The sequence below is a fragment of the Carassius gibelio genome, chromosome B20 (genome assembly GCF_023724105.1).
Source record: "Carassius gibelio isolate Cgi1373 ecotype wild population from Czech Republic chromosome B20, carGib1.2-hapl.c, whole genome shotgun sequence".
NCBI classification, from domain to species: Eukaryota; Metazoa; Chordata; class Actinopteri; order Cypriniformes; family Cyprinidae; genus Carassius; species Carassius gibelio.
The window spans coordinates 4846554-4872148 of NC_068415.1; the positions used below are offsets into that span (position 1 = coordinate 4846554).

The following is a 25595-nucleotide window of genomic DNA, read 5'->3' on the forward strand; positions in this document are numbered from 1 at the left end:
ATTTTGGGGGGGGAAAATTAAATCTTATAATTTTGATAAAATAAAAATCTGGATTGGAATTTTTTATGTTATCATAACCTAAAGATGCTATGAGAAAGTTTGAAACAGAAAATAGTGGTTTTCATCTTGCCACTTACTCAGCAAAGAAAACACATTTTTACTCAAATTAATCGAAATGGATTTATAGTCTTTTGGAACCAAACTCTTCATTTGTCTCTGCACATTATTCTGGGATAATTCCAGAACTATTACTCATTTCAAAACACAAAAAAATTCAAGCAATACAAAGCAAACAGATTGACTGTTGACTGCAGATTCATAATGCAAACACTGTCATATTGGTAAAATTTGAACATCAAGACACCACAGAGGACTTCGAAGGGGTGATTTAACACTGAAAGTCCAGAAAGTGTGTGAGAAAACAAAAAACAAGTGTGACAGAACCCAGCACCACACAGAGGGTAAAATAACCAACCCATCCTCGTCTGCTATCAATTAAACATGTGTCTTTCCTCGGAGGAATGAGACGGGCTTTAATGAACACACCTTGCAGGAAGAGAGCGAGCAAGAGACAGGGCTGTCAATAACATTAAAGCTTTTATTCCAAACACTCTCGTGCCCTCCTGGTGGGCATCAGTCTCTTCAGTGGGCGCTATGATCAAGGGCTTCGCCACCAGCCAATCACTAGTTGCCCAGCGACTCACCCTGGGATGCATGGGGCGCACAGCATGAGCCGCTGGAGGTGCTTGATGCTGGATTGGGAGGTGAAACCGCAGAGCTGCCAGAGTGACTCCCCGTCAGCATAATTAAGAGAGAGGGGTTTTTGGTTGTGTGACTTCAGACTGCATTACTTATCTCTTCCTTCCACCCTCTCGCTCCCTCTTTTCCTCTCACATGTTCTTCCTGCCATGTCTTTGAGAATTGATTTTAACGCCTCTGGGTGTGCTTAGAAAAGGACTAGAAAGAACAGAAAGGGAATGATGGGTACAGGTCAGGCCTTAAAGAAAAAAGAAGAACGAGGGACAAAACCTCGAAAACAAAACGAAAAGGAAAAAGGTTGAGCCTTGGCCTAGCGCATGGGACACAAATTAGGCTCAAGTGATCTTTCTCAACAATGTTCAATTCAATTCCACGATGCATCACGATTATATCGAATTTATTTTGTGCATTTTCATTAAATTATTTAAGCAGCCTGGTTTAAATAATTATGTTAACTATGAATGTTATTAATATTATATTAATTCATATATTCATAAATATATAATTAATTATTGTTAAGAATTAAAAGCAAGTATAGCTTTTAAAACATACAAGCAAATGCAAAGTATTAAAGAGGGAAAATACAATTAGGGATAAACGAAAAGCCCTTTCATTATCTGGGAGTGCTTGAAGTATCCTAAAGTTTACAGATAGGCTAACCATAGTTATGGATTTTTTCTTTTTCTTTTGCCATTTGATTCTTACTGTTGAGATCATAGACAGTGGCAGCTTTAATAGGCTGCATTCACACTGATGCACAGATCTATTTCAACAAATCAGATGTTCTGTTTACATCAATTTCATATCATGAAAGTAGATACAAGTGTATTTAACCGCAGCCACGAGCTTCAGGGCAAGCTGACTAAAAGGCTAAGCTCAGATACATAGATACATGCACACAAACACACATATACCAAGCAAATACAGCGTTTGTTTTACAACTACAGATGTTAAACTTAATTTAAGATATCCATTTTATGTTTACCTAGTTTTATAAATCTTCATTTTAATGAATCGGTATAGATTCTTAAAGGAGCAGTAAGCAATTTCTGAGAAACACTGTTGATAATTGAAATCACCAAAACAAACACGCCCCCGCCCAAAAGATCACACTTCCATTTCCCCAAATTCACAGACACACTATGGGGGAACCAGAAACCGATTGATCTCCATCTTTAGGACATCTCAATTCTCTAAAGCCCCTTTCACACTGCCATTCCGGCAAATACAGCTGTAAAGTGTTCCTGTAATTGTTCCCTGGTCGCTAGATTTGGCACTTTCACACAGCCAGTGATGACCCGGTATATGTGCGTGCTTTCACACACAACCCCTGAAGATCCCGTAACGACACGTGACATCAGCGCGTGACGTGTAATGTACGAGTCGACAACGCTTGGCATGTTATACTTTAACTGAAGCAAGCAAACGATCTCTGCGTCAGCGCGGAAAGTGAGGAACTAACTGATCTCTGCTTCATTACAGTTTGCACATGTGTTTTCGTCGCGAATGTTGATCTTCCTTCAAAACAGCCGGTAAAAGAGTCGCGCGATAACGCGCGTCATCACTTCGATACCGAATTAGATCTGGCTTTTGTTCACACAGCGCTCGTTCCGGATCGATTACCGCAATGTTACTATGTCCCCGACCCGGGTTCGATTCGGTAATCAATTCCGGGACGTGGTTGCTTTCACACAGAAGGCGACCAGGCAATGTTACGGGAATATTGCGGGTCCGACGTGCAGTGTGAAAGGGGCTTAATTGAACCGTGAGGAGACGAGGAACGAGGAACGAGGAGTGAGGAGCTATGAGCGAAGATACACAGGTGTGGCCTATGCGGAGGTCTTTTCAGTCTAAACACCTGAGCGCGTATAAAGTCTGATCATTCAAATTCTGCCGATTTTATATGGTAATTCAAACAATAAATGCCGTTTGGACACTGATGTGTTGTGAAGATGTCTTAGTTCAAACTACAAATAATATTTATTTAAAAAAATTCTAAAAATCACACTATTTTTGATTAGAATTCAATATGTAAATATTTAGTTCTAATATAATAATAATTCTACCCATCGCATAATTTGAGAGTCATACATTCAACCATCACAGATTTCTATGCAACTTCTTTAGAGTGGGGAAAAATAATTTAAAGTACACCTAACCTCAACAAAATACATACAGTCTGTTACAGACATGAATATAACACAGAAAAGTGTATTTAGGTTAAGGGGTATGTCCAGGGGACAGATTGGTCACCTCGTCTGGGAGCTGCTGGTAGATGGTCTCTGCTGTGGCGAGGATGAGGAGCGGTGTGAATGAGGGTACATCCTGCAGGAGTGTGAGGAAGCTGCTCTTGACCGTCTCACTGATGGCTTCCCACCAGTCACTGATGTGAGGCATGTAGATGATGCTGGGTACACAGCGTCGAGCCTCACGAAACACCTACACACAGACCAGACGTTACAAATGACCACATTCACTCCTATGCAGAAAATAAGGTGGATAGCGTGCGCCGACTACCATCATCACACATTTTAAGCACAATAATAGTTGTACAAGCCCACAGCACCACACACTGGATGTGTGAAGACTTTAAAAGTGATGCTGTGTTTTTGGGCTTGCCTGAGCACAAGACTCCTCTGGGGTTTTGGCACTGACGGAGTATAGCGTGGGTAGGTCGAGACGGTGCACAGTGAACTTCTCCAGGTGGTGCAGCACAGCAGGGGCCAGGTGTGTGCTCTGCCCCGCGCCTTGGGGTCCCGTCAGCAGCAGCCGTGGCCGGTAAGAGGTGGGCTGCTTGTAGGCAGAACTGAAACAAAAAGAAAAAGGTCACTATCTATCTATCCATCTGTCTAGGTGAGTTAGAAACGTTCAATTCAAAGCTAGAAGCACAGAAATGTTGTCTACACAGATGTTAGTTTTGAGAAACTGCCTCAGTTTAGGAAGAGGTGCTGACAACTTGAATGAAGCTACGACGGTCAAATAAAATTTCAATAATGAAGATAAATAAATAAGGTAACTGATAAAGTTAGCAGCTAATTTTCATGCATTTGTCATCTATACTGTATATTAATATAATAAGATGAACCACTTGCCAACATCTCATTTAAGTGTGAGCAGCTGCAAGTATTGATGATCGCAAGCTAATGCCATAAAACACTGTTTCACTGAACCGTGAAGAACAAATCGATGCAAACGGGATTGAAGTAGGTCTGCTGAGGAACACAAGCTGTCTCAGTGCAGACTGTATGTCCTGCAGTAAACCAACAGATGGCAGCAAAACACAGCATTTGATTTTATTGTGTAGAGACTTTTAAATCTGGAAAAAGTTTTGTTTGTTTATTTTCTTTTGCCATAACAGCATTAAAATTGCAACATAAGCATAATAAATGAAGGGCCTCAGTGTATGTATGGATTATGAAAGTGCGCGGAGGTTGAAAGCTGAGAATTCAAGTGACTCACGTGGTAAAGTGGAGAAAGGGTTTGTGTGTCGTGATGGAAGCTGCTTCCTTCAGCGATCCTGACTGAGTTTCATAAATGGAAGGAGCACCGAGACATTCCTCGTCCTCGCTGTACGAGTCCTCCACCAACAGATGATTGTCAGTGTCTGAAATCACAGAGAAACCACTTTATATTTCTGCAGACGTCTCTTCAGATGCAGCGTGGTTTATAAAAACAGCAGATTAACAGAAACAGAAAACAAATGAAACATGCAGCAGGAAAAGTGCTCTGATTTGATGCACTAGTATTGGGGTTACTCTGATAATAACAATGATTTGATATAATCTTAGATTTTATCCCCCTTTCCCTCAATAGTAAATAAATAAAAATAAAAGGAAAATCTTGCACTTTTGAAAAAAGAAAAATTGAATTAAAACTTGGTAACGTGGGAATGCAAACGAGCGATTTTAACTAAACTTAGGACTGGTGGTGCTTTCTTTGGTTATTCAGTGTTCCTGGAAGAAACTAACATTAATACTGATAAAATAATAATTATATATATATAATTATATATATATATATATAATTATATATATATATATATATATATATATATATATATATAATTATATATATATATATATATATATATATATATATATATATATATATATATATATATATATATATATATATATATATATATATATATATATATATATACACACACACACACACACACACACACACACACAAATTATACTGACACTAACGATTTAAAACGCATCAAGGATTAAAGTGCCCCTACTATGGAAATTGAAAGGTTCATATTTTGGTTTTGGGAGTCCCCAACAACAGTATGACATGCATGCAAGGTCAAAAAAAACACTTTTATTATGTTATAATATGCATTTATTTTTACCTTACTTGCTCAACGACTCCCAAACGATTCATTCAATGATTCAAGGGCACAATAAAAATATAAAATCTGTCTTGGAAATCTTTAGCGAAAAGGGTTTAAAATCTTCTAGAGGAAAAAGATTCCATTCATTCAAAAATCAACCATTTAGGAAATATGTATAATAATAATAATAATAATAATAATAATAATAATAATAATGAACAAACTCGATCTAGGAAAACTAACATCTCTAACCAGGTGTCCGTTCATCTTTGACATATGAATTTTCTAACTAAATGGTGAACTAAATGGTGCGATGAGTCACATGACTTATTTCAAAGAGAGCAGTCATTAAAAATACTGGGAATTCTATTCCCAGCAGTAATATGAGGTGGTAATTATAAAGCTCTGTATGTAAGGCACAAAAAATAGATCTGAATGGATGATGAAACACCTAAATGAGAAAAGAAGGGCAAAGGGAAAAAACTAATTAAACATTTTTTTGTACCTGTGATGTATAGTAGAAATAACTCACTGAACAGAATAAAATCCAACAGCAGGAAATGTGAGCGTACCGTGTGTGTGTTCCCTGTGCAGGAGCTCTGCGTGGGGGAAGACTCGCATCAGGCAGGCCAGCGTTTGGGCCAGTGTGGGTTCCAGCAGGGGCTTCAACACACAGGAAAGGGCCTGGCCGGGCGGAGCCAGGGCCCTTTGACCCGCAGGTACTATGGAGCGCAGAGCACGACCAAAATCCTGCGCTCCCAAAACGATGGAGCCCACGTCCAGCTGATAACGCTGGCTGCTGCCGTAGATCTGAGGATAGCACCGCCGCAGAGCCGCTAGCGCAGCCTCTGTGCAAAGTGCTTTGATGTCGGCCCCACAGTAACCTGAGACACAGCAGAGTTAGACACTCATCTGGACAAAAACGTCACCTTTCATACGGTTCAAAAACGTTAGTAAACTGATAACTTTAAATATTTACAACCTAACAGTTGCATCATTACTCAAAATAAATATATATAAAATAAAACAATAAAAGGCTATGAAAAAATAAGATATGAAATGTTTTCACAAGCTCTCATTTTTAGTTTAAATGTTTTAAAATAGTTTTTTAGTTTTTTGGTTTCCATTTAAACGTTTTTTTGAATTCGAAATGGTTAGAAATTTGAAAAGATAAAATGAAAAAATATTGATTAAACTTTATTATTATTAAGAAGTCTAAATTGACAATAGTCTAGCTTACAGTGAAAATATCAATACTGTGTTCCATTCAACTTAACTCAAGTTTTTTTCATTTTACAGTTGGGAAAACAAACTGCTACTTAATTTTAAACTTTAAGCTACAAACAATAGCCAAAAAGATAAATTTGAGAGCAAATAAAATGTTTCTACATTAAATAATGATAAATCTGTTGAACAAATGTTGACATCTGTGTAAAACAGTCAATTATCTGATTATGGGAACAACATGTGTTTCATGTTTCATCTTCCAAACATTGGATATCAAAACACTTTATGGTCTCGAGAAATCAAGTAGTAATAACTCATTGCCATTGAATACAGATTAAACAAACATGTTCTGATCGCCTGTGATTTTTTCACTTTGCAGCATCAGTGAAGAAAGAAATTACTTGAAACTAGGGATATTCATTTTAACCGGTTAACCGTTAATTTGACTGATTGAATTTTGACCTATTAATACAATCAGTTAAATGGTTTAAAAAGTCGTTTATTTATTTTCAGTAATTTATCAAAATATTTAAAAAGGTTTGCTGCATAGTTAAAATACGCTAAACATATAATAATAAGAAAAAAATTCTAGAGAAAAAAAAAACAAGTCGCGTATGTGTCATTTTCTTTCATTCAGAAATAGTCCTAATGCGACGCAAAATGTTTACAAACATTATAATAAACACTGTAAACATAGCGAGGCTATTTTAGTTTCCCTCACTCCACAGTAGGCTATTTAGAAAAGAACAATAAATCAAAATATAGGCTAAATTATAGCCATATAAATAACAAGCCAAAACATTCATTTAGGCTAAAACAAAATTTAAACCAATGTTGGGTCTCTCCAATCAGATGTTTCCATATTCGCGATGTATTTGAATGCCAAATTTGTTATGTAGCTTACTTCACTGGTGTTCCCAGATTCATCTAAAACAAAATGTTTTGCATAACATCGCAGCGGTACAGTGATAACACTTAACGGCACAGATTTTCCTAAATATTTAAACTGAGCAGTGTGTGTTTTCTTCAAAATGTTTGACTGACTGTATTTTATTATGATAATGAACGGCTGCATTGTCAAGGTAGCAAAGCTTAACTGTGTACATGCATGCGGCGCCAGCACAATCAAATGATTTTTTTTTCCTTCTAACAGTGGAAGCAACAAATCCTATTAGTCAAAGATAATTGGAATTGTAAAAGGTTTTCCTGTATTTGTGTACATTCACAATAAAAGCAAATCTTTGTGCTTTTGTAAAATAAGCTTAAAGAAAAATAGGATGCTGCTTTCTGCTGCGCTTCCTTTAGCGCAGCACAAAAATGAACCGGAACTCTGCATATTAGGCTACTTGTTGCACAGTTTTTCATTTAATTTCTTAATTTATTATTTAGGTAAAAATATATTTATTGTATCAGCCCATTTATTCGTTTTATATATATGTATCTTTATTATGTTTTTCTCCGCTCTCAGAAGCGCTGCAGGTGCGTGTTGTGATATGAAGGCCATGTGTATCCTCATGTTGTTTGCTGCTTTTTGCGCATGTCAAATTCTTTTTTTTTTTTTTAATGGGTCAAAGACACTCTATCCTTTCTAATTTAATCAAATTCTAACTTAACGGTTAATAATTGGTTAACAAGCATTGGTTGTCAGTTAGGAAAAATAACCAAAATGATCATCCCTACTTGAAACCCAAAACGTGTTCATGCTGCAACTAGTTGTGTTGAGATATAGAGCTGAAGCTAGAAAAGCATCACTTTTGCATCCATCTTACCGACACACTTCTCAGCTAGCTCATCTATGAAGGGTTCAGCTAGCTTGGGGCTCCAGTCCCTGGTGTGGATTTCTAAAATGTGCTTTCGAGCCTGTTGATGAACGTAAACACAAACACAGACTGTGTACAGATAAAACAAGGCACTTCAAAATGCACAGCAAATCTGTTTTGATCATAAACACTTAACAAAGGGGCTGGTAAAAACATAAGAGCTAACGTCTGATTAGCCAGCACCCTGCTGTGAAGACAAACTACATACACATCTAGAAATCAGACCAGCACTGCGCTGACTTCATATCACAACAACTTCAAAAACAAAAGCTCAGGCATAGATGATGCACACAATATAAGGGTGTAGATATGTTTGACAATCCGATAAGTTGTGTTCTAGATTCATAAATTGGATTCAGTGTAAACAGAGCTGTTTCTAGTCTAGGTAGTTTGTTACCACCATTTGCGGGTCAAAATTTTCTACAACAAATAAAATAAATAGAGTTGGTATATAAATCAGTACATCAAGTTTTCTCAATACAATACATTATCAATAATTAACTGATTTTTTATTTATTTAATAATAAATTACTCTAAATGGCAAAAATAACAACATCAAAAAATACAGATTTATATATAATTTTACAAATTATATAATATATAAAATAATATATTAAATATATAATACTACAAAAGTAGTGCATTGTGCATTTTTTCATTTAAAAGTACTGCTACATGAAAACAATGCAATAACATTTGGTGTATACACACACACACACACACATATGTGTGTGTGTGTGTGTGGGGGGGTCTGAACCCACTACTGAATACACCACATATTAAATATTTTGTACTTTCTCATTACAAATTATGTTTTAATTTATAATTCATAATAAACAACTCCAATTAATTAAATAAAATGTTATGGACTGAAACAATTAGTGAAAACTTATTGCATCTTTCCAATTAATTTGTTTTTTTTTTCTTTACTAACTACATGTTGTACATTTTTGAAAACTTTTAAAATGTTAATTTTGAAAGGCTTTAAATATTTTTTAAATCTCCGATTTTTAAGTCTAAAACTCATTGTATAAAATAAAACTACTCCTAGTAATTCAACAAAACACTACTGCATTCAATTCTTCTGATCATCGTTTTCAACCTGTTTCTGGTGTCATTGGGATTTAAAATACTCTCATCTGTTTAAATGCTGTTTAATGTTCTTACTTTATCTGAAATCTCTGACTGTTGGATAATATATAATCTAATGTTATAATATCTCTTTCAATGACTAGTTAGCCTCTACTTAAAATAAATGTGTAAAAGAAACATACTTATACTTCAGATGACAGTATTTTTCACAAATAAATAAATATTTAATAAAAACATAATTAAAAAGAAAGTTAACAATGTAACTAACAGGGGACTCAGTATTCTGGGAAGTTTGTGTGCATTAGGAATCATATTTTTCAAATAAAGCCAGGTTAACCCTCATTTTACATACAGCACACAGAGAAAATGACATGAATATGACAGTAGGCAAATGCATAAAGCGCAGCATAAGTTTAAAACATTCATTTCACACGGACCGACCGTCACACAGAGCACACGCGATCATGCTGGATAAAAATGCACTCTTCACAAGATCTCACAACTGGATTCGACTAAGTTTGCAAGATATGTTACATTTTATGTTCATTAGTCATTCAAAGATTTGTTTAAAATATTTAAATGTATATTTGCTTAATGCTGATGGCAAACAAGAAAGTATCATCATGTTGGCCTTTCTATTACTAACAGGCCTAATATAAAAGCAATCATTCTAATACTTTCTGTATACATAAATTCCTTTGTTAAACCGTCTGATTATTAGACAGACTTCTATCCATATTAGACAGAACTGTTAACGACGATGATGAACAAGAGAGAGTGTGAGCACTGCGTGCGCTCAGGCGATGCCGCTCTCAGTGCAGTCAAAAAAAAAACACATTGGCCAAACAGAAAAACTTATCGTTCCCATGTCGATATTTGAAAAATGCCAAATATCGGCCGATATATCGGCCTTAGCGATATATCGGTCGACCACTACTTATTTGTAGTTTGAAGGGCTCAATACTTGGCACATCTTTAAACATACAATTTTCAAGTTACTCATAGGTAATGTTTAGGCCTTTAGCTCCGGTCATGAAATGTTTTGAACTAAAGCAGGGAAGCTTTGATATCAGCAGAGATCAGCATACTAAAGTAACCTCATCAAAATTAACTGGCTTTCCGTTTATCAAGATTAAAACGAGCTTGGCAAGCAGAATCTGAGATTATCGCAGATAAAAGACGACATTTTAGTGACCAAACCAACTGCAAAAGACTTAAAACTGAGCTGTCAGACAAGTCCAGGATAAGTGTTTTGAGAGAGGGACACGAGGACGCTCTGGGACACTGAATGTCAGTTGGCTCCGAAATACCATGTAGGAGTTCAATAGGATTTGCACACCTTTTTATCTGGCAGGTTGAACAGAAACTCCCGGTCAAAGCGCCCGGGCCTCCTGAGTGCGGGGTCAATAGAGTCGAGTCTATTTGTAGCACCGATGACCACTATCTCCCCCCGGCTGTCCAAACCATCCATCAATGCCAGTAATGTAGACACTATGGAGCTAAAACATAAAAAGAGAAAAGAAAATGACTGGTTAAACTCTTCAAATGTAAAATGAATAGGTGTTGATGTGTGAATGTGGGTAGTACATCAAACTCTTTAAAAGAGCAAGAAAAATCTTGTTTTCCATCGTATACTCCTTGTAATACTAAAAGCCTTTGTGTGGAAATCATATCGAACTACTTGATTTCTTCAGGAGCTTTTCTAATCCTGATGATGAAACCTTCTGCAATCCCCACCGCATTCATTCAAACGCATTACCTGTGAATCTGATCCTGCCTGCTGGAGCGAACAGGAGCGAGGCCATCAATCTCATCGAAAAAGATGATGGAGGGTCTCATGAGGTATGCCTGCCAGGACGAGAGGAAAACATCACCTGGCTGGATAATCACACATCTAACACTTCAAAACAGCTGGAGAGAGAACTGAGCCTGACACCTGTTTTATAGGGATATGTGATTCACTCTAAATCTAAAAAGACAACTTGTGATACACTACAAGAATCAACAAAATACAAATCTGTAAATATCTGACACTGTTTAAAGAGTACAGGTAGAGAAAGGCATTTTTTTCCTCAAAAAAAAAAAAAAAAACTGTAAAAGGTAGGTTCAGTTATGCTGCATAAGCGATATTTTATTTTTTTCTCTCACAACTTTTCACAATAAAAATGTATTGAAATGAATAGAACTTGTGATTATTGTAAGGTTATTCGATGACAATAAAATACTTATTTGAATTTTTTTTTTTTTTTTTTTTTTATAGAAATCCAATCCTCAAATTAATATTAATTAACTTTATATTTTAAACCATCAATTTACATTTTCAGTAGTGGAAAAATTATTATTTTCATGATTTATATTAGATTTTAAATACTGGATTTTCAATAATACTTGATTTAATATGTATTTTTTGACTATTATTTGACTGTATTTTTTCACTAATTATAATTATCAGTATTATTATTGCTGTTGTAGTTGATGATGTTATTGTTATTATTAAGCAAATGACAAAAACGTTTTAAAACTGTAACCTGCAAAGACGTTTAACACTTAATTTAACACTTGAACATTTTCTAAATTAACCCTAATTTTCTTTTACATAAAACAAACATCCAGGAATGTGCAATATCTGGTCATCAATAAATATCAGCTCACAGACAACAGAAATGATCTCAAAGTCATACTAGAGCCAGGATTGTGAGGTCACCTGATCAAAAAGTAGGCGGAGCTGTCGTTCAGACTCTCCCACCCATTTGCTGAGGCAGTCTGCGCCCTTGCGCATGAAAAAAGACACCTTCCTGTCACCCTGACTGCATTCATTGGCCAAAGCTCGTGCCACCAGCGTCTTCCCAGTTCCTGGAGGCCCATAAAACAGACATCCTCTGCAAAGCGGGGAAAACATTTTAAAAATGTTAGTGTCAACCTCTGACACGTCAACTAAACACAAAACTGAAAAATATACGCAATAAAACCTTACCTTGGGGGCTGGATCTTAAACTTCTCAAACACTTCTGGATATAATAAAGGAAAGACGACCATCTCTTTTAAAGACTGAATGTGATGGGAGAGACCTCCAATACTGTCAAACTTCACCTGCATTGAAAGAGACAAGGACATATGCTAACCCACAAAGCATCTTTATCCTCAGTAAAGAAATCTAGAGAAGTGTAAAAATACTCAGACTCACAGAAGTGTCCAGATTCATGGGATCCACATCTGCCAAACTAGCACCCACTTTTACTCTGTCTCGAAGCACACCGCTGGACAGATCCTCTGCTCGCAGGTTCATGGGTAGACACCTGTCACACAAAAAAAATCAAGCAACATCAAACCTTAGTAAAAATGTAGCCATGTAATAAGTCACACATTGAGTGAATTAATAGTTGTTCTGTTTTTATGTCACCTGTTACGAGCTCGGCTCATGCTTTTACTTTTCCGCCTCTCAAAGCGCTCTTCATCAGACGATGATGTCGATTCACTACTGTGAATGGCATGTTTCTTTACTCTGGTTACGAAAACACAGTGTTGATTTAGTATCATTGAGATTATATTATAGCTTTTATTAATAGTATTTTATATTAGTATTTTTAATGCTTAATTTTACATTTTGCTTTAATTTTGCTTTTAAATTTTATTGTGAGTTTTAGTACCACATTTTGTGGACTATAAGTCGCACTTTTTTTCATATTTTGGCTGGTCCTGCGATTTATAGTCAGGTGCGACTTATTTATCAAAATTAATTTGACATGAACCAAGAGAAATGAATCAAGAGAAAACATTACTGTCTACAGCCGCCAGAGGGCGCTCTATGCTGCTCAGTGCTCCTGTAGTCTACACTGAAAACAGAGCGCCCTCTCTCGGCTGTAGATGGAAATGCTTTCTCTTGGTTCTAATAATATGTTACATTTTTAAATGTAATATTTTGTTTCACTTAACTTTCCATTCTTTTTTTTTTTTCTTGTTTTTGAGTTAATTATAACAACCCTCAAACAGAAAACATTGCCCTCCAAAAAAGGAAGATATTACACATAAGAAAACACTTCTGAAAAAAAAAGAAATGCACCTAATATGGCTTCTTCTTGCAGGAGATCTGTGCGTGTCGAACAGAGAGCCCTTGCTCTGCTTTCTGTTCACTGGCTCTGAGAAAACAAATGAAACGCATTTAAAAGACAAAATCATTCATTAAAATAGCCAGTGATTGCACACGCTGCATGGCATGGGAACATCTGAGGGTCAAAAGGATGTTTTAGGTGCTCAAGCACATAAGCATGAATGAAAACTGTCTGAGCATCGATGCTCATGAGTGCATGTGTATGAGCAAGTACCTATTGGGGGCGCTTCATATCGCTGCACAGTTTTACGCTGCCTGAGGTTATAAGGTCTGTCGTTCTCCTCTCCAGCCTCTTCTGCCTCGTCTCCTTCATCGTCTTCATCATCATCAGCCTCCACATCTTCATCCTCCTCCTCCTCTTCATGAGACTCTTAAAAATTAATAAAAGAGAACTCTTTAGAACAAACGCCAAACTAAAATAAACATCATCACGGTTGAAAATCAAAAAAGGAATATAATATATGTTTAGGACAGATCAAGAAGACAAATGACATTGTTAGATGCAAAAAATGTAACAAACAAACAATAATACAATTTATTTGATAATTACTATGAAACTGGAACTGTTGAATGGAATTAGAAATGGACACAGAATCATTAATTACATTTCTTATAATTCGCCTGGTCATAAAAATTTTATATGAATGCAATAAGCTGCAATGATGCTTGGGAACATTAAACAAGCAACCTACACCAGATACAAATCACACGGTGTGACACTAGCAATGCACCAAAAATATATATATATTTTTTTTTTTTTACCAAAACATTGAAACCTAAATTAAAGTCAAACATTTTAAATTGGTAAACCAAGTTAACAGAGTTGTATAAAAATAATTAATTAGCGAATAGGACAGTTTCGGAGTCCACACATACCTTCAGTTCCCTCCTCCTCTTCGGGGTCCTTTGACTTGCTCATGGCTTTGTGATGCGCCTGCATTCCATACGTGTTCCTACGCAAAGACTTCCTCCTCTTCACGCGGGAGTACATGTCCATGTTTTCCTGCAGCAAAAAATAAAGAAATAAACATCTAAATGAGAAATGTGGAAGAATCAATGGAGTTTGTAGTGTGTGAGTTTCGACTCATCAGTGGATTCACAGCCCACACTGAAGAGAAAAACCAATGCTTCAGAGTAAGGCAGGATTTTAATAACCTCAATGTGGGCAATCATTTCCTTAATGAGATGGAAAATAAGGCGGCCCAATTGTTCTGCTGTTTAATCATCAGTGTTAAAGAATAGAAGGAGTCACCAGTTCAGTGTCCGTCCACATGCGGAGGCGCTCCACTTCCCGATTCTGCCGTATGCTGCTGATGTTGTCCATCTCTTGAAGGACTGCTTCTGCCGTACTAACAACAGACACAAGATTCACATGCATTCAATGACCAAACATTTTAGTCTCATGAGACAATAGTTCATAAACAAGATTAACCCCATGAAGCCTTGTCATATTGGATATGTAAAATTATAAAGCCTCTAAATTATTGACATGATCAAAACTTTAAAGAAATACCTGTTGAACTAGGGCTGGGCGATATGACGATATATATCAGATGAACGAAACATTGTTTATGGTAATACTTTTCATAATTATATATATATAGCAGATGTTAGCAGATGCACCAAACTGCATTTTGTTGCTCAGTTTGAGCCTCTTAATAATTTTATCCCTTCATGATTCATATTCTCTATGGAGACAAAAGCCTGATGTATCAAATGATACTCAATCATAAAATATAAGCCTACGCAAATTTCTGACTTGCACTTCATATGTCAGGCTTCACAGGGTTAATATGGAGGAACGTCATTCAGAATGAGTAAAGCAGCTCAAGCCATTCATGTGCAACACCAGCAGGTCTCCTCTCTCCAATACACTTCCACCATCTGTCTTTGACTCGCAGCAACATGTTACCTCATGCTAAAAACCCCATTAGGACACAACCCAGTTAATCCATCATTAAAAATGTATTTCTAAATCAACTTTTTTTAATACACAGCCAATATAATCATCGAATATAAAAATACATGATTATAAAAAAAAAAAAAAGAGTTTTGTTTTTGAATACCCAATGCAAATAAACGCCGCCAATCTATTCAGAATTAAAGTGTCCAAACTGCAAAGTCTCTAATATGTAAAAAAAAAAAAAAAAATGATTTGCACACTAAACCCAGCAGAAAACTCCTGCACAACTCACATATTTTTTAATGCTCATGACAAACATCACTACCTACAATTCACAACATCTGTCAGCTGCCTGGTGTTTTTCCTTGATATTTGCATAAAGTTGAGCATTTATGAACTGTTCAATGCTCTCAACATTTTCTCCAATCCACTGTCAATCCCACAATCCACCATGCTCTCAAAGGGAATTAACTAAAAATACTGCGGCGGTGTAAACACACCATACGTCTTCAATGTTAAACCACTAATGCATGCTCAAACACACGTTTTGACGGTTCTAGGGACAATCACAGAAACTTTCTTTGAAAAAGACATGACAGCAAATGTTTGATTAGCATAAAAGATCTCCAGAGCTCAACAAGTATGAAATACCACCCAAGAACTGATGCAGCTCATTAGTAAAAATGTTAACAAAGACTTACAGGATTAACAAAGTAAGGTCTAACTACATCATTTCATGTCCAGCCGGAACCTACTTAAGCACCCTGGTATACGTGTATCCTTGGCTAGGAATCACCAATTATATCATAAACCATTATCTGCATGAATGCAAGATGAACAAATGTAGTCACCATAAATAGAGTAGTCTCTTGTAATCTCTTCTAGTTCTTGTCTGTTTCTGCAAGAGTAAACTCTGTTGGCTTCATCAGATGTCCTACTAATTATACACCAGCTACTCAAAACCATGAGGGAATTATAACGTACGCACACAATGTCCAAACAGAACATGATTTGGATACTGTGACTCGTAGTGGATTCATGGGGTTGAAAGCTAGTTGGTTTGAAGCCAAAGAGGTTCATCCAAAGACATTTGATGCTCAGAATGCTTATAGACAGACTCTCTCCCAGTCAACCAGGAGTTAAATCATTTGCCTAATGATTTGCTGACTGGTTGCATCAACAATAAATATATATCTAGACATATAAATGTGGTTAATCATGTGTTCATGTATTCAATGTCTGTCATCATTAAGAAAGTAGCAAAACATCTGAACAAGCTGTTTTTGAACATTGGTAGCATTACATTTTCTGTCTAGAATGTTTTGAGTTTGAAAATGTACAGAAATCTTTTATGTTGAGATGACTATCATACTTCAGGCATGAATTAGCTATGTATACAACAATCAGCATTTACCTGTTGACAAGTTGGTCGAAAAGTAAACTCTGATTGAGGTGTTCGAACTGGGACTTCCTGATGCGGCGGCTCCTCTTGAGCTCAACATGACCGTTCATGCGAGCGTGGTCCCCATCTGATGTAGAATCACCCCTCAGACTCATTCGACCTATGGTTTAAAAAAAGGACTTACAAAAACCATCGCCTGATGATGAAGAATAACATCATAATGACATCAAAACTGATGTGAATCACATAAAGGCAGCATAGTTGATGTATCTATTACATGCTGTATATTGATTGGATGGATATTGAAAGTGATGTGACATTCAGCCAAGTATGATGACCCATACTCAGATTTCGTGCTCTGCATTTAACCCATCCGAAGTGCACACACACCTGGAGCAGTGGGCAGCCATTTATGCTGGAATGGAATTAGAAGTCATGGTATTGCTGGCCGGAGACTTGAACCCACAACCCTAGGGTTAGGAGCCAAACTCTCTAACCACTAGGCCATGACTTCCCCATCGTCACAATTTAAACATTGTGACCAATGTTTAAAAAATCTAGAGATTAATTAATATTTGCAATACTGGGAAGATTGACTGTTTACAACTTTATCTGATATTATCTGCATGGATGGAGTGAATATAAGCCATACAAACTTATAGAATGGAAATTTGGTCATTGTATTGATGTTTTTTTACTAAATCTTAAAGAAGGTAGCATATTTAATCAGAGGATTACGGATATACATTATCATACAGCAGTACATTAAGTTCTCTTTCATTGTCTTAAGTTACCATAAACAATAGGAAAGAATTCTTATGTTTGTCATTATATTTACATTTTTGGGTGAACTCTTCATTGTAGGAATTAATGTTGTCACGGTACCAAAATTTCAGTATTCAGTAACGATACCAGTGAAAATCAACGGTTCTCGGTCACAATTTCGTTACCAAAGCAAAACACAAAAATATCACATACATTCTACTAAATAATAGTCATATTTCTAGCACAATACCTTTATGTAAAAATTAACTTTTATTTTGACGGGTTACCGTGAATACCTTTAAATTGACACTGGTTTTACTCAAATGAAACAGTAAAATGCTTGTGAAGTGACTCAGTACAGTTCTGGTGATGTTATTTATGTATTTATATCCTCATTGAGACGGCAGATGCTAAAATTACTGCAAGCTTCACGCGCTTCAGTCTATGTAGTAAACAAACCATTCATTCATTCAAACAGAGACGCGCAGAACATGCAGGATTCATATTTCAACCAACTTTTGTGGCTTAACGTTTACCGTATTTTTCAGACTATAAGTCGCACCTGAGTATAAGTCGCATCAGTCCAAAAATACGTCATGATGAGGAAAAAAACATACAAGTCACAATGGAATATAAGTCACATTCATTTAGACTTACAGTTTAATATGGACAGTCACGGAATTTGTCAAAGTTAGCATAAATTTATCAAATCTCCATATGGACCAGTATCTGTACCGTATTTTCCGGACTATAAGTCACACTTTTTTTCATAGTTTGGCTGGTCCTGCGACTTATAGTCAGGTGCGACTTATTTATCAAAATTAATTTGACATGAACCAAGAGAAATGAACTAAGAGACATGAACAAAGAGAAAACATTACCGTCTGCAGCCGCGAGAGGGTGCTCTATGCTGCTCAGTGCTCCTGTAGTCTACACTTAGCAGCATAGAGCGCCCTCTCACGGCTGCAGACGGTGGATTTTAAGATTCCATCCGTGTTTTCTGATTCGCAGAAAGCATAGAGCTATATGCGTCAAGAACTGGGTTGACAGGGTACTCTGTACCACCGGTACTTAAAGAAACCTGGTACCGTGACATTTTCATTTTTTAGTACTGACTTGGTACCGAAGTACCAGGTCTTTTGACAACACTAGTAGGAATCATTAAGTAAATCAAAATAAATAATATACACTTACTGCGTCCATTCTGCAGGGCACCAGTGGACAACCTGGAAGACAAAGTGTAATTCCATGAGAAACAGTTTACAACACATAAGAATACTACTACTTTTATCACATAAATAAGAGAAACAAACATTTAAAGGTGCCATAGAATGCAAAAATAATCACTTTTATATGGTGTTTGAAAACAGCTATGTGGCTACACAGTGTGTGAAAACAACCACTATAATGGTAAAACTCTACTCACTCAATCTTTTACAATTCCAAAAAATCATAAACCGTCTCTCCACACAAGCAGTTCTAGACTATGACGACATGGTGAAAGTCCCGCTCATTTGTGATGCTCCCTGCCCTATTAGCATACACACAGCCCTGAGTGAGAAGCTGTGGTCCACAATTACTGTTCTCTTGCTGTAGCTGCCAGAGATACAATGTCAGCGCCAAAAAGCCATTAAAAGTGTTGTGTGTTGGGATGCACCAATCAACATGAGTCTCCATGGACTGCTGAGGACACGGTGGTTACATTTCATTTTTGAAGGAAATGTCCAGGAAAATAAAAACAGAAAAGTCCTATACTTTGTGCTAACCTTTTACACCGGATTTGATTGCCTCACAAATGAGGGTCATTTTAGCGCTGGAGTTGTGCAAAGATTGCTTCTGAAGAAAAAAGCAAGCCACGGCAACAGTGTTAAAGTAGTGGACTTGGCAACACTGGAAAGGAGGCAGGAGCAGCAGCTAATTTTCATTTAAAGAGGACATGCACTTAAACAGAGCATTTTGGCTCATACCCTAAAAGTGGCAATTTCAACAAGTTCTATCTCAGAGTGCTCCATTTATAATGTGCCTTTTGCTATAGTTGAGCATTACAGCCAGTCACAGATGTATACACTGAGTGCATGAATGCAACAGCCAATCAGAGGCCTTTTTGTTAGTCGTATTAAAATCAGCCTTATACAAACTGCAGACTATCATACTAGCACACTACAATGAGTGCAAAAGAAACATTGCCTGACTGACACCCAAAAAAGAAGCCTTAGAGCTAAAGCTAAATTCCTGGTAATATTTTGGATTTGCTTCATGTTATGTTGCTCGCTTGCCATGCAGACGGTATAAAAACCAAAATTCAATGTTTGTTTATTAAGTTTTTTACGCCATGTTATGGCTATTTACATGGCAGACAGGTTCAGTATCATCCATAAGATTTACATTATATAAAACATTTCAACTTAACATAAGATAGAAAATCTAAAATACATTTAGGTGGTACATTTTCAAATATTCCATGCTATTCCATTCCATGTTTCTGAATAAAAGCGTTTTCTAGCAGCATCATAAAAATTACAATTCAACAAAATATGCTTGATAGTCAAAGGAACTTTACAGGAGGAACTTCGCCTATTAATAAAACCCATGGGTAAGTCTTGAATGCCCAAGTCTACACCTAGTAAAGACAACTTGATCATGTCTTGATTAAAAATTGAACTAATATAGTTGAGCCACCAGAAGGTCGATGTATGTTTGGACCATATGCATTAAAGCTAACAAACTTTTTCAAAGACAAAGGAATGTCTGGTGACAAATGAGTTTCCAAAATTCAATGTAAGCAACACATAACTAAAATGCTGCCATTATAATCAACTAAACCTAGACTTGATGTAAATAAGGGTGCTTTCACACTTGGTTCACTTGGCTGGTCTGAACCCGACTTCGGTTGCTCCCCCCTCGCCCTGCCCACGCTGGTTTGTGTTCATATTATAATATTTGAGTCCGAACCGCTGTTCGCTTGCATCATCAAGCCAGCAGCTGTTTATACCGTTGCTTGGTAACTACAGCGCAGGAGAAGGCGGCAAATGCATAACATTACTCTCTGCACTTATGTTTTACGTTTTTGAACTGTTTGTTTTGTTGATAAAGCTTCGGTACATAACGGCACTTGCGTCTGTCTTACAAATTTACTGAAAATGCTCTAAAGAACGTTGAAGGCGAACATAAATGAGATGTACAGCTCTCTGCTTGCAGCGCGTCAGTCACGTTCATCAGGAAAGTGAGTGAAACACACACAAACACATTTTCATCAAATAATTTGTCATTAAAAGTGGTTCACTTCTGCGATTTGGTACGATTGCGTTCACATGAGCAGCGAACCATGCCAGAGTTCACATGAAGTGTACCCCAGACCACCGTTTTTAAGCGGACTCGGGTATGGTTCGCGGGTGCGCATCCGAGTATGGAAGACAGCGTTCACATCATCCAAACGAACAGAATTCAGACATCAATCGACCCCGGGTGCGCACCAAAAGTGCTAGTGTGAAAGCACCCTAAGAGATTTTTAGGAACAGCATTTCTTTGATTACAATAGGATGGGATCATCAAGATAAGCATTATTCATGCAGCTCTACACAGATTATCAGACCTCACCTAGTACAGTGTTTGGACATGGTCCACGGGGCTCTCTGGCCTTTACTCTGGGGACTTGGAGAAGTATCGGTAGAACTTGGTGGGGTCTGTCTGCGTGTCCGCTTGGGCGGCGGGGACAAACGTGGACTACTGCTGTTAACATCACTGCCTGGCTCCTTCTGTAACAGAGGAGTGTAGGATATTAAAAAGCTTGAAGGAGAATGCAGAATACACAAAGAGAATATAAATGACAAAGTCTGTTCTTAAACACAATCTGCACTAGGGAGGCACGGTGCAATATAACAGTCCTCAAACCGCCTGAAATAAACCTGTGGATTCATATGACAGGGACTTCATCGTTCTCTACTGATCCTGCGAGCGACAGACTCATATCATCTCCCAAATTATTCTTCTCCTCCCAGATTTCATTCTAACCTCCCTGCTGACTAAATACTTCTGAGTCACACATTTACAACACCCTAACACATGTAAGGTGATAAAATAAAGAAACAGAACCTGTCTACTGATGAAATCAGGCCAGTGTTATGATACTTCATAACCAATTAATTCCCATGACTTTTCCAATTGTTTGCAAATTACTGGAAAAGTTTTTTTTAGCATTTTTGTACAGCACTTTGGCGTAACTCTGTTGCTTTTTAATGTGCTACAGAAATTAATTTTGACTTGACATTCAGAATGAATAGCTAAGGAATCATTTAGAACAACTTGTGAATCAACTTGTTTGATGACTGAAAAAAAAAAAAAAAAATCATTCACACATAAATAATACATCATTACATCATTACAGCTTGCAAAAAAAGTTCAACCATTCACAATAGCAAAATAGTTTAAGGAAAATGTAGCTATATTTATATCCGTTAAAGAATTTATGACTTTTACTATTTTTGTTTGATTATTCCCAACAGGAAAACACACTTTCAAAAACCTCAAATACATATTCATTAAAGATATTTGATCAATTGCACTGAATTCATTGATACTTCCAGGTTTTCAATGACTGTGGGAAAACCTTCATGGAATCAATCAATCAAACTAAATGGGTGGTGATAATTTAAATAGTGGCAATGCAAACTAAAACAACAAAGAATCTTAAAGCATTGACCAAATTCAACACCAGAAAAGAGGAAAAGCCTAAACCTCTTATGCCAAAAACTTGTGGCAGTGGTATTATAGGATTCTTTTTGTTCAAATAATTCCAAGAACCTTGACAACTAACAAATAACTGCAATTAAACTGCACACACTTTCAATTAGTACTGTGGAGGAAATTATGACATCAGCCAAACTTTACTACTGTGATATATACAGTGGGGCTCGAAAGTTTGGGCACCCCTTGCAGAATCTGTGAAAAAAGGTTCACTTGATGCTCCAGAAGGAAACAAGATGCATTAAGAGCTGGGGGTGAAAACTTTTGAACACGAGGAAAATGGCCAAATTGTTCTTATTTTGTTGAAATATATATATATATTTTTCCATTTAGTTCTGCCCTTCGTAAGCAACAGAAGATACTTGTATGTTTCCCGGTACACAAATTAAGTACAATTTACCTTGATCTTCAAATTCCAACAGTTTCAACCCCCCAAAATTTAATGCATCTTGTTTCCTTCTGAAGCATCAGTGAATGTTTGAACCTTTTTTAATAGATGTGTTTAAGTTCCTCAATTGTTCTCAGTGTAAAAAAAATGGATCTTAAAATCAGTCACTGCTGGAAAGGGTTGAAATACGCAAAGATGCTGGAAAACTGAAGAATCTGCAAGACCTTAAAGATTTTTCTGAAGAACAGTTCTCAGTTTAACTGTTCAGAACAAACAAGGGACTCAAGCACCACCATCACAAAAAAGAAAGACAGTCGTGGATCATCCGAGGTAACAGCACACAGTATTGGGAACCAAGGGTTCTCAAACTTTTGAATGGGGTTATTTTAATAATATCCGTACTTTTTTGTCTTGTGGACTAAATGTAAACATTTTTTATGTACAATATCTTACTCAGGACAGTACTAAATAAAAAATAACATGCTTTTAGTATGAGGTCTCTTTTTTTTTATTAATCACATTTTCACAGACTCTGCAAGGGTTTCCCAAACTTTCGAGCCCCACTGTACCACTGTACTGGATACCAGAGTACTATAGTGCAGAGTCAAAAAACATGGCAGTATCTTGATAACACGTCCAAACGAACACTGCGATGTGAATTCGGGATATGTTATCATTTCAAACAGCACTCTAATGTGAAAAACATCAACAAGACACAACCTGTGTCAAGAGCCGATTACACACTGCAGCTAAAGTCACACATAAACACTCGAGTTCAAAGTTTACTTTGCAAAAAAAATTTAAATCAAAAACAATAACTGTTTTGAGCCACAAGGGGTCTGTCTCAGCTGAGCTTTTCCCTTCCCCCAACTCTAGCTTGATTTATTGTTGAAGACACGCGGAGGACGAGACGTTTTTCGTCCGACAAAAAGTGTCAAACGCGCTTTTGTTTTGACGGTTAATCGGTGTGCCCGGAGCGCGTGACAGCATGGCGCGCGCCGGTGTCTCTCGAGCGAAACAAACACAGCAACAAAATATCGCTCGATTCGCGATGGCGAGTCGGTTCGATCGAACTGTTGTTTTCGGTGATCCGATTCACTTGATTTAAGGCTCAAAAGCGCTCCTAGTTCTTTAAAAAAAAAAAGTTGCTTTTTTTTGCTAAATTAGCTCAGGAGGTTTGTAATAAAACTATACTCGTTTTACGTAAAATGCTTAATTCCGTATTGGAGTTGTGACTCTATTACTTGTTTGATAAGTACACGTTCTCGAAAATTATACTGTAAAATATTAAGTTATATATGGCTTTGTCATCTTAATTGCAAAAGTTCTCCTCTACTTAAAGTACCGTGCAAACACAGCGAATCGGTTCGTTTGAATCATTCAAAACAACTGGATCAACAGAACGATTCGTTCGCGAATCGGACACCAATATAACAAAGACAACTTGGGGGCACGGAGTCCATTAAAGCAGCCGGCCGGCTTCAGTAAAGTCCAGCCATTGTGTGTGACAAAACACATAAAACTAAGCGACACGCCGCGATTAAGCGTTGTCGTGTCATTAAACTGCCAATTCTGCATCGCCAAGTATCACTCAAGGCGCAATTTGGGAACAAAAGAGGTGGACAACCACCCAATTCGTCCATTTATCTATACATCCATCCATTCAACCATCCATCTCCAAAAGGCCAGAGTGAGCAGCTCGCTAACCGGCTGGCGGAGAGAATAGGCTGCCGGTGTCTCTCTCTTCCTTACACGGCTGTTGTGCTCGTCCAAGTTTGGGTTGCTCCTCTGAGACGACCTCGTCCGGCCCGAGATGAAGGGACTGATGGGCTTGTGCTCCGAGCTCTTTCTGGTGTTCACCATGATTGCTGTCTGTCCCCGCTGATAGACAGATCCAGTCCTGTAGCTCTTGTCAGCTGCTTTCGTTCTGAATGTGTCTCAGCTACTAGAGTGTCGAGGCGCCATTTCTCTTTCTTTCTCTCTCTCTCCCTCTGCTGTCAGCCAGCCGAAACTCTCCGGCGAGCCACTTCCGCTACAGAAAGACACGAGAGTGCACGGAGTGCGCGCGCTTCTATGAAGTTGGCGCCACAGAATTAAAAAAAATATATATTATTATACAAAATAATGCGTTAATTTATTTATCTTAGTAATATTGGGTGTTGACAGCTGACTAATGTTTTAATACGTTTATTAATTATAATAAATTATAAGTTGAAACATGTTTAAAGTTGCAGTGTGTTAATGTGCGTTAATCGTCTCTCTAATTTGGTCCCAGTTTGTTTGTAGAGTCCTTATAAGTACTTTGAAACATGGTAACCATTTCAAATGAGTAGCTTTACTAATCTTTAGGGGCAATCATTATTTTTGCCATTATCGTCCTACGGTATCTGCACAGCAGGTTTGTATGAAGTATATTGTAAGAAGTAGCCATCCATGCTATATGTAAAACATTTTCAGGACAGTCAGGGCTATCCAGATCTGCCATAATTTGACATATTTGTTGTATACGTTTTATATTAGATTTCATATTAAAGAAAACTATTTTTATTAAATTGTTATATTTGTATATCTATCTCACAAGATATTGATGTTAGGGGAGATATCTTTTCAGAGACAGACAAGACTGTCTGGTGATATCAGAACCATGATGGTGGGACAATCCATGACCTAGCAATTAAAAAAAAAAAAAAAATATATATATATATATATATATATATATATATATATATATATATATATATATATATATATATATATATATATATATATAATAGTGTATTATGCAACAATAACGACTGGTACTAGTTGAATAAATAACCAATGATTGTGATCATGAAGTCTCTGCAGCTCAACAACATTTTTCTTGTTTTTGACCAGGTATTATATATGCCAAAACTGCACAAATTACCTGGAAACACCAGGAGCTATTCAAGAACATCATCCTTAGAATGGGGGTCTTCCATACCACCTGTACTTTTATGGCAACAATTGGAAAATGGTTTGCAATTGCTGGTCTAAGAGACCTTTGTGTAGAGGCAGGAGTGAT

The 25595-nt window shown here is 37.0% G+C and overlaps 1 protein-coding gene across 2 annotated transcripts in view; it reads right to left on the reverse strand.

Annotated features, from left to right (window-relative positions):
• Positions 1–24592, reverse strand: part of atad2b (ATPase family AAA domain containing 2B) — an 82114-nt gene extending 57522 nt beyond the window's left edge. The window contains exons 1-19 of one of the 2 annotated variants that reach the window (XM_052587111.1): positions 24302–24592; positions 21016–21173; positions 18613–18644; positions 16666–16813; positions 14601–14697; positions 14225–14351; positions 13563–13718; positions 13301–13376; positions 12641–12742; positions 12425–12536; positions 12215–12330; positions 11945–12119; positions 11000–11088; positions 10580–10739; positions 8098–8188; positions 5674–5985; positions 4219–4363; positions 3379–3565; positions 3013–3198 (exon numbers count right to left, since the gene is read on the reverse strand). In XM_052587111.1, the coding sequence (XP_052443071.1) occupies positions 3013–3198; positions 3379–3565; positions 4219–4363; positions 5674–5985; positions 8098–8188; positions 10580–10739; positions 11000–11088; positions 11945–12119; positions 12215–12330; positions 12425–12536; positions 12641–12742; positions 13301–13376; positions 13563–13718; positions 14225–14351; positions 14601–14697; positions 16666–16813; positions 18613–18644; positions 21016–21173; positions 24302–24412 (2580 nt within the window). In that variant the 5' untranslated portion in view covers positions 24413–24592. Of the gene's footprint in view, positions 1–3012; positions 3199–3378; positions 3566–4218; positions 4364–5673; positions 5986–8097; positions 8189–10579; positions 10740–10999; positions 11089–11944; positions 12120–12214; positions 12331–12424; positions 12537–12640; positions 12743–13300; positions 13377–13562; positions 13719–14224; positions 14352–14600; positions 14698–16665; positions 16814–18612; positions 18645–21015; positions 21174–24256 lie in introns of both variants that reach the window. The other variant, XM_052587110.1, reaches the window with a different exon arrangement.
• Positions 24593–25595: the final 1003 nt, after the last annotated feature.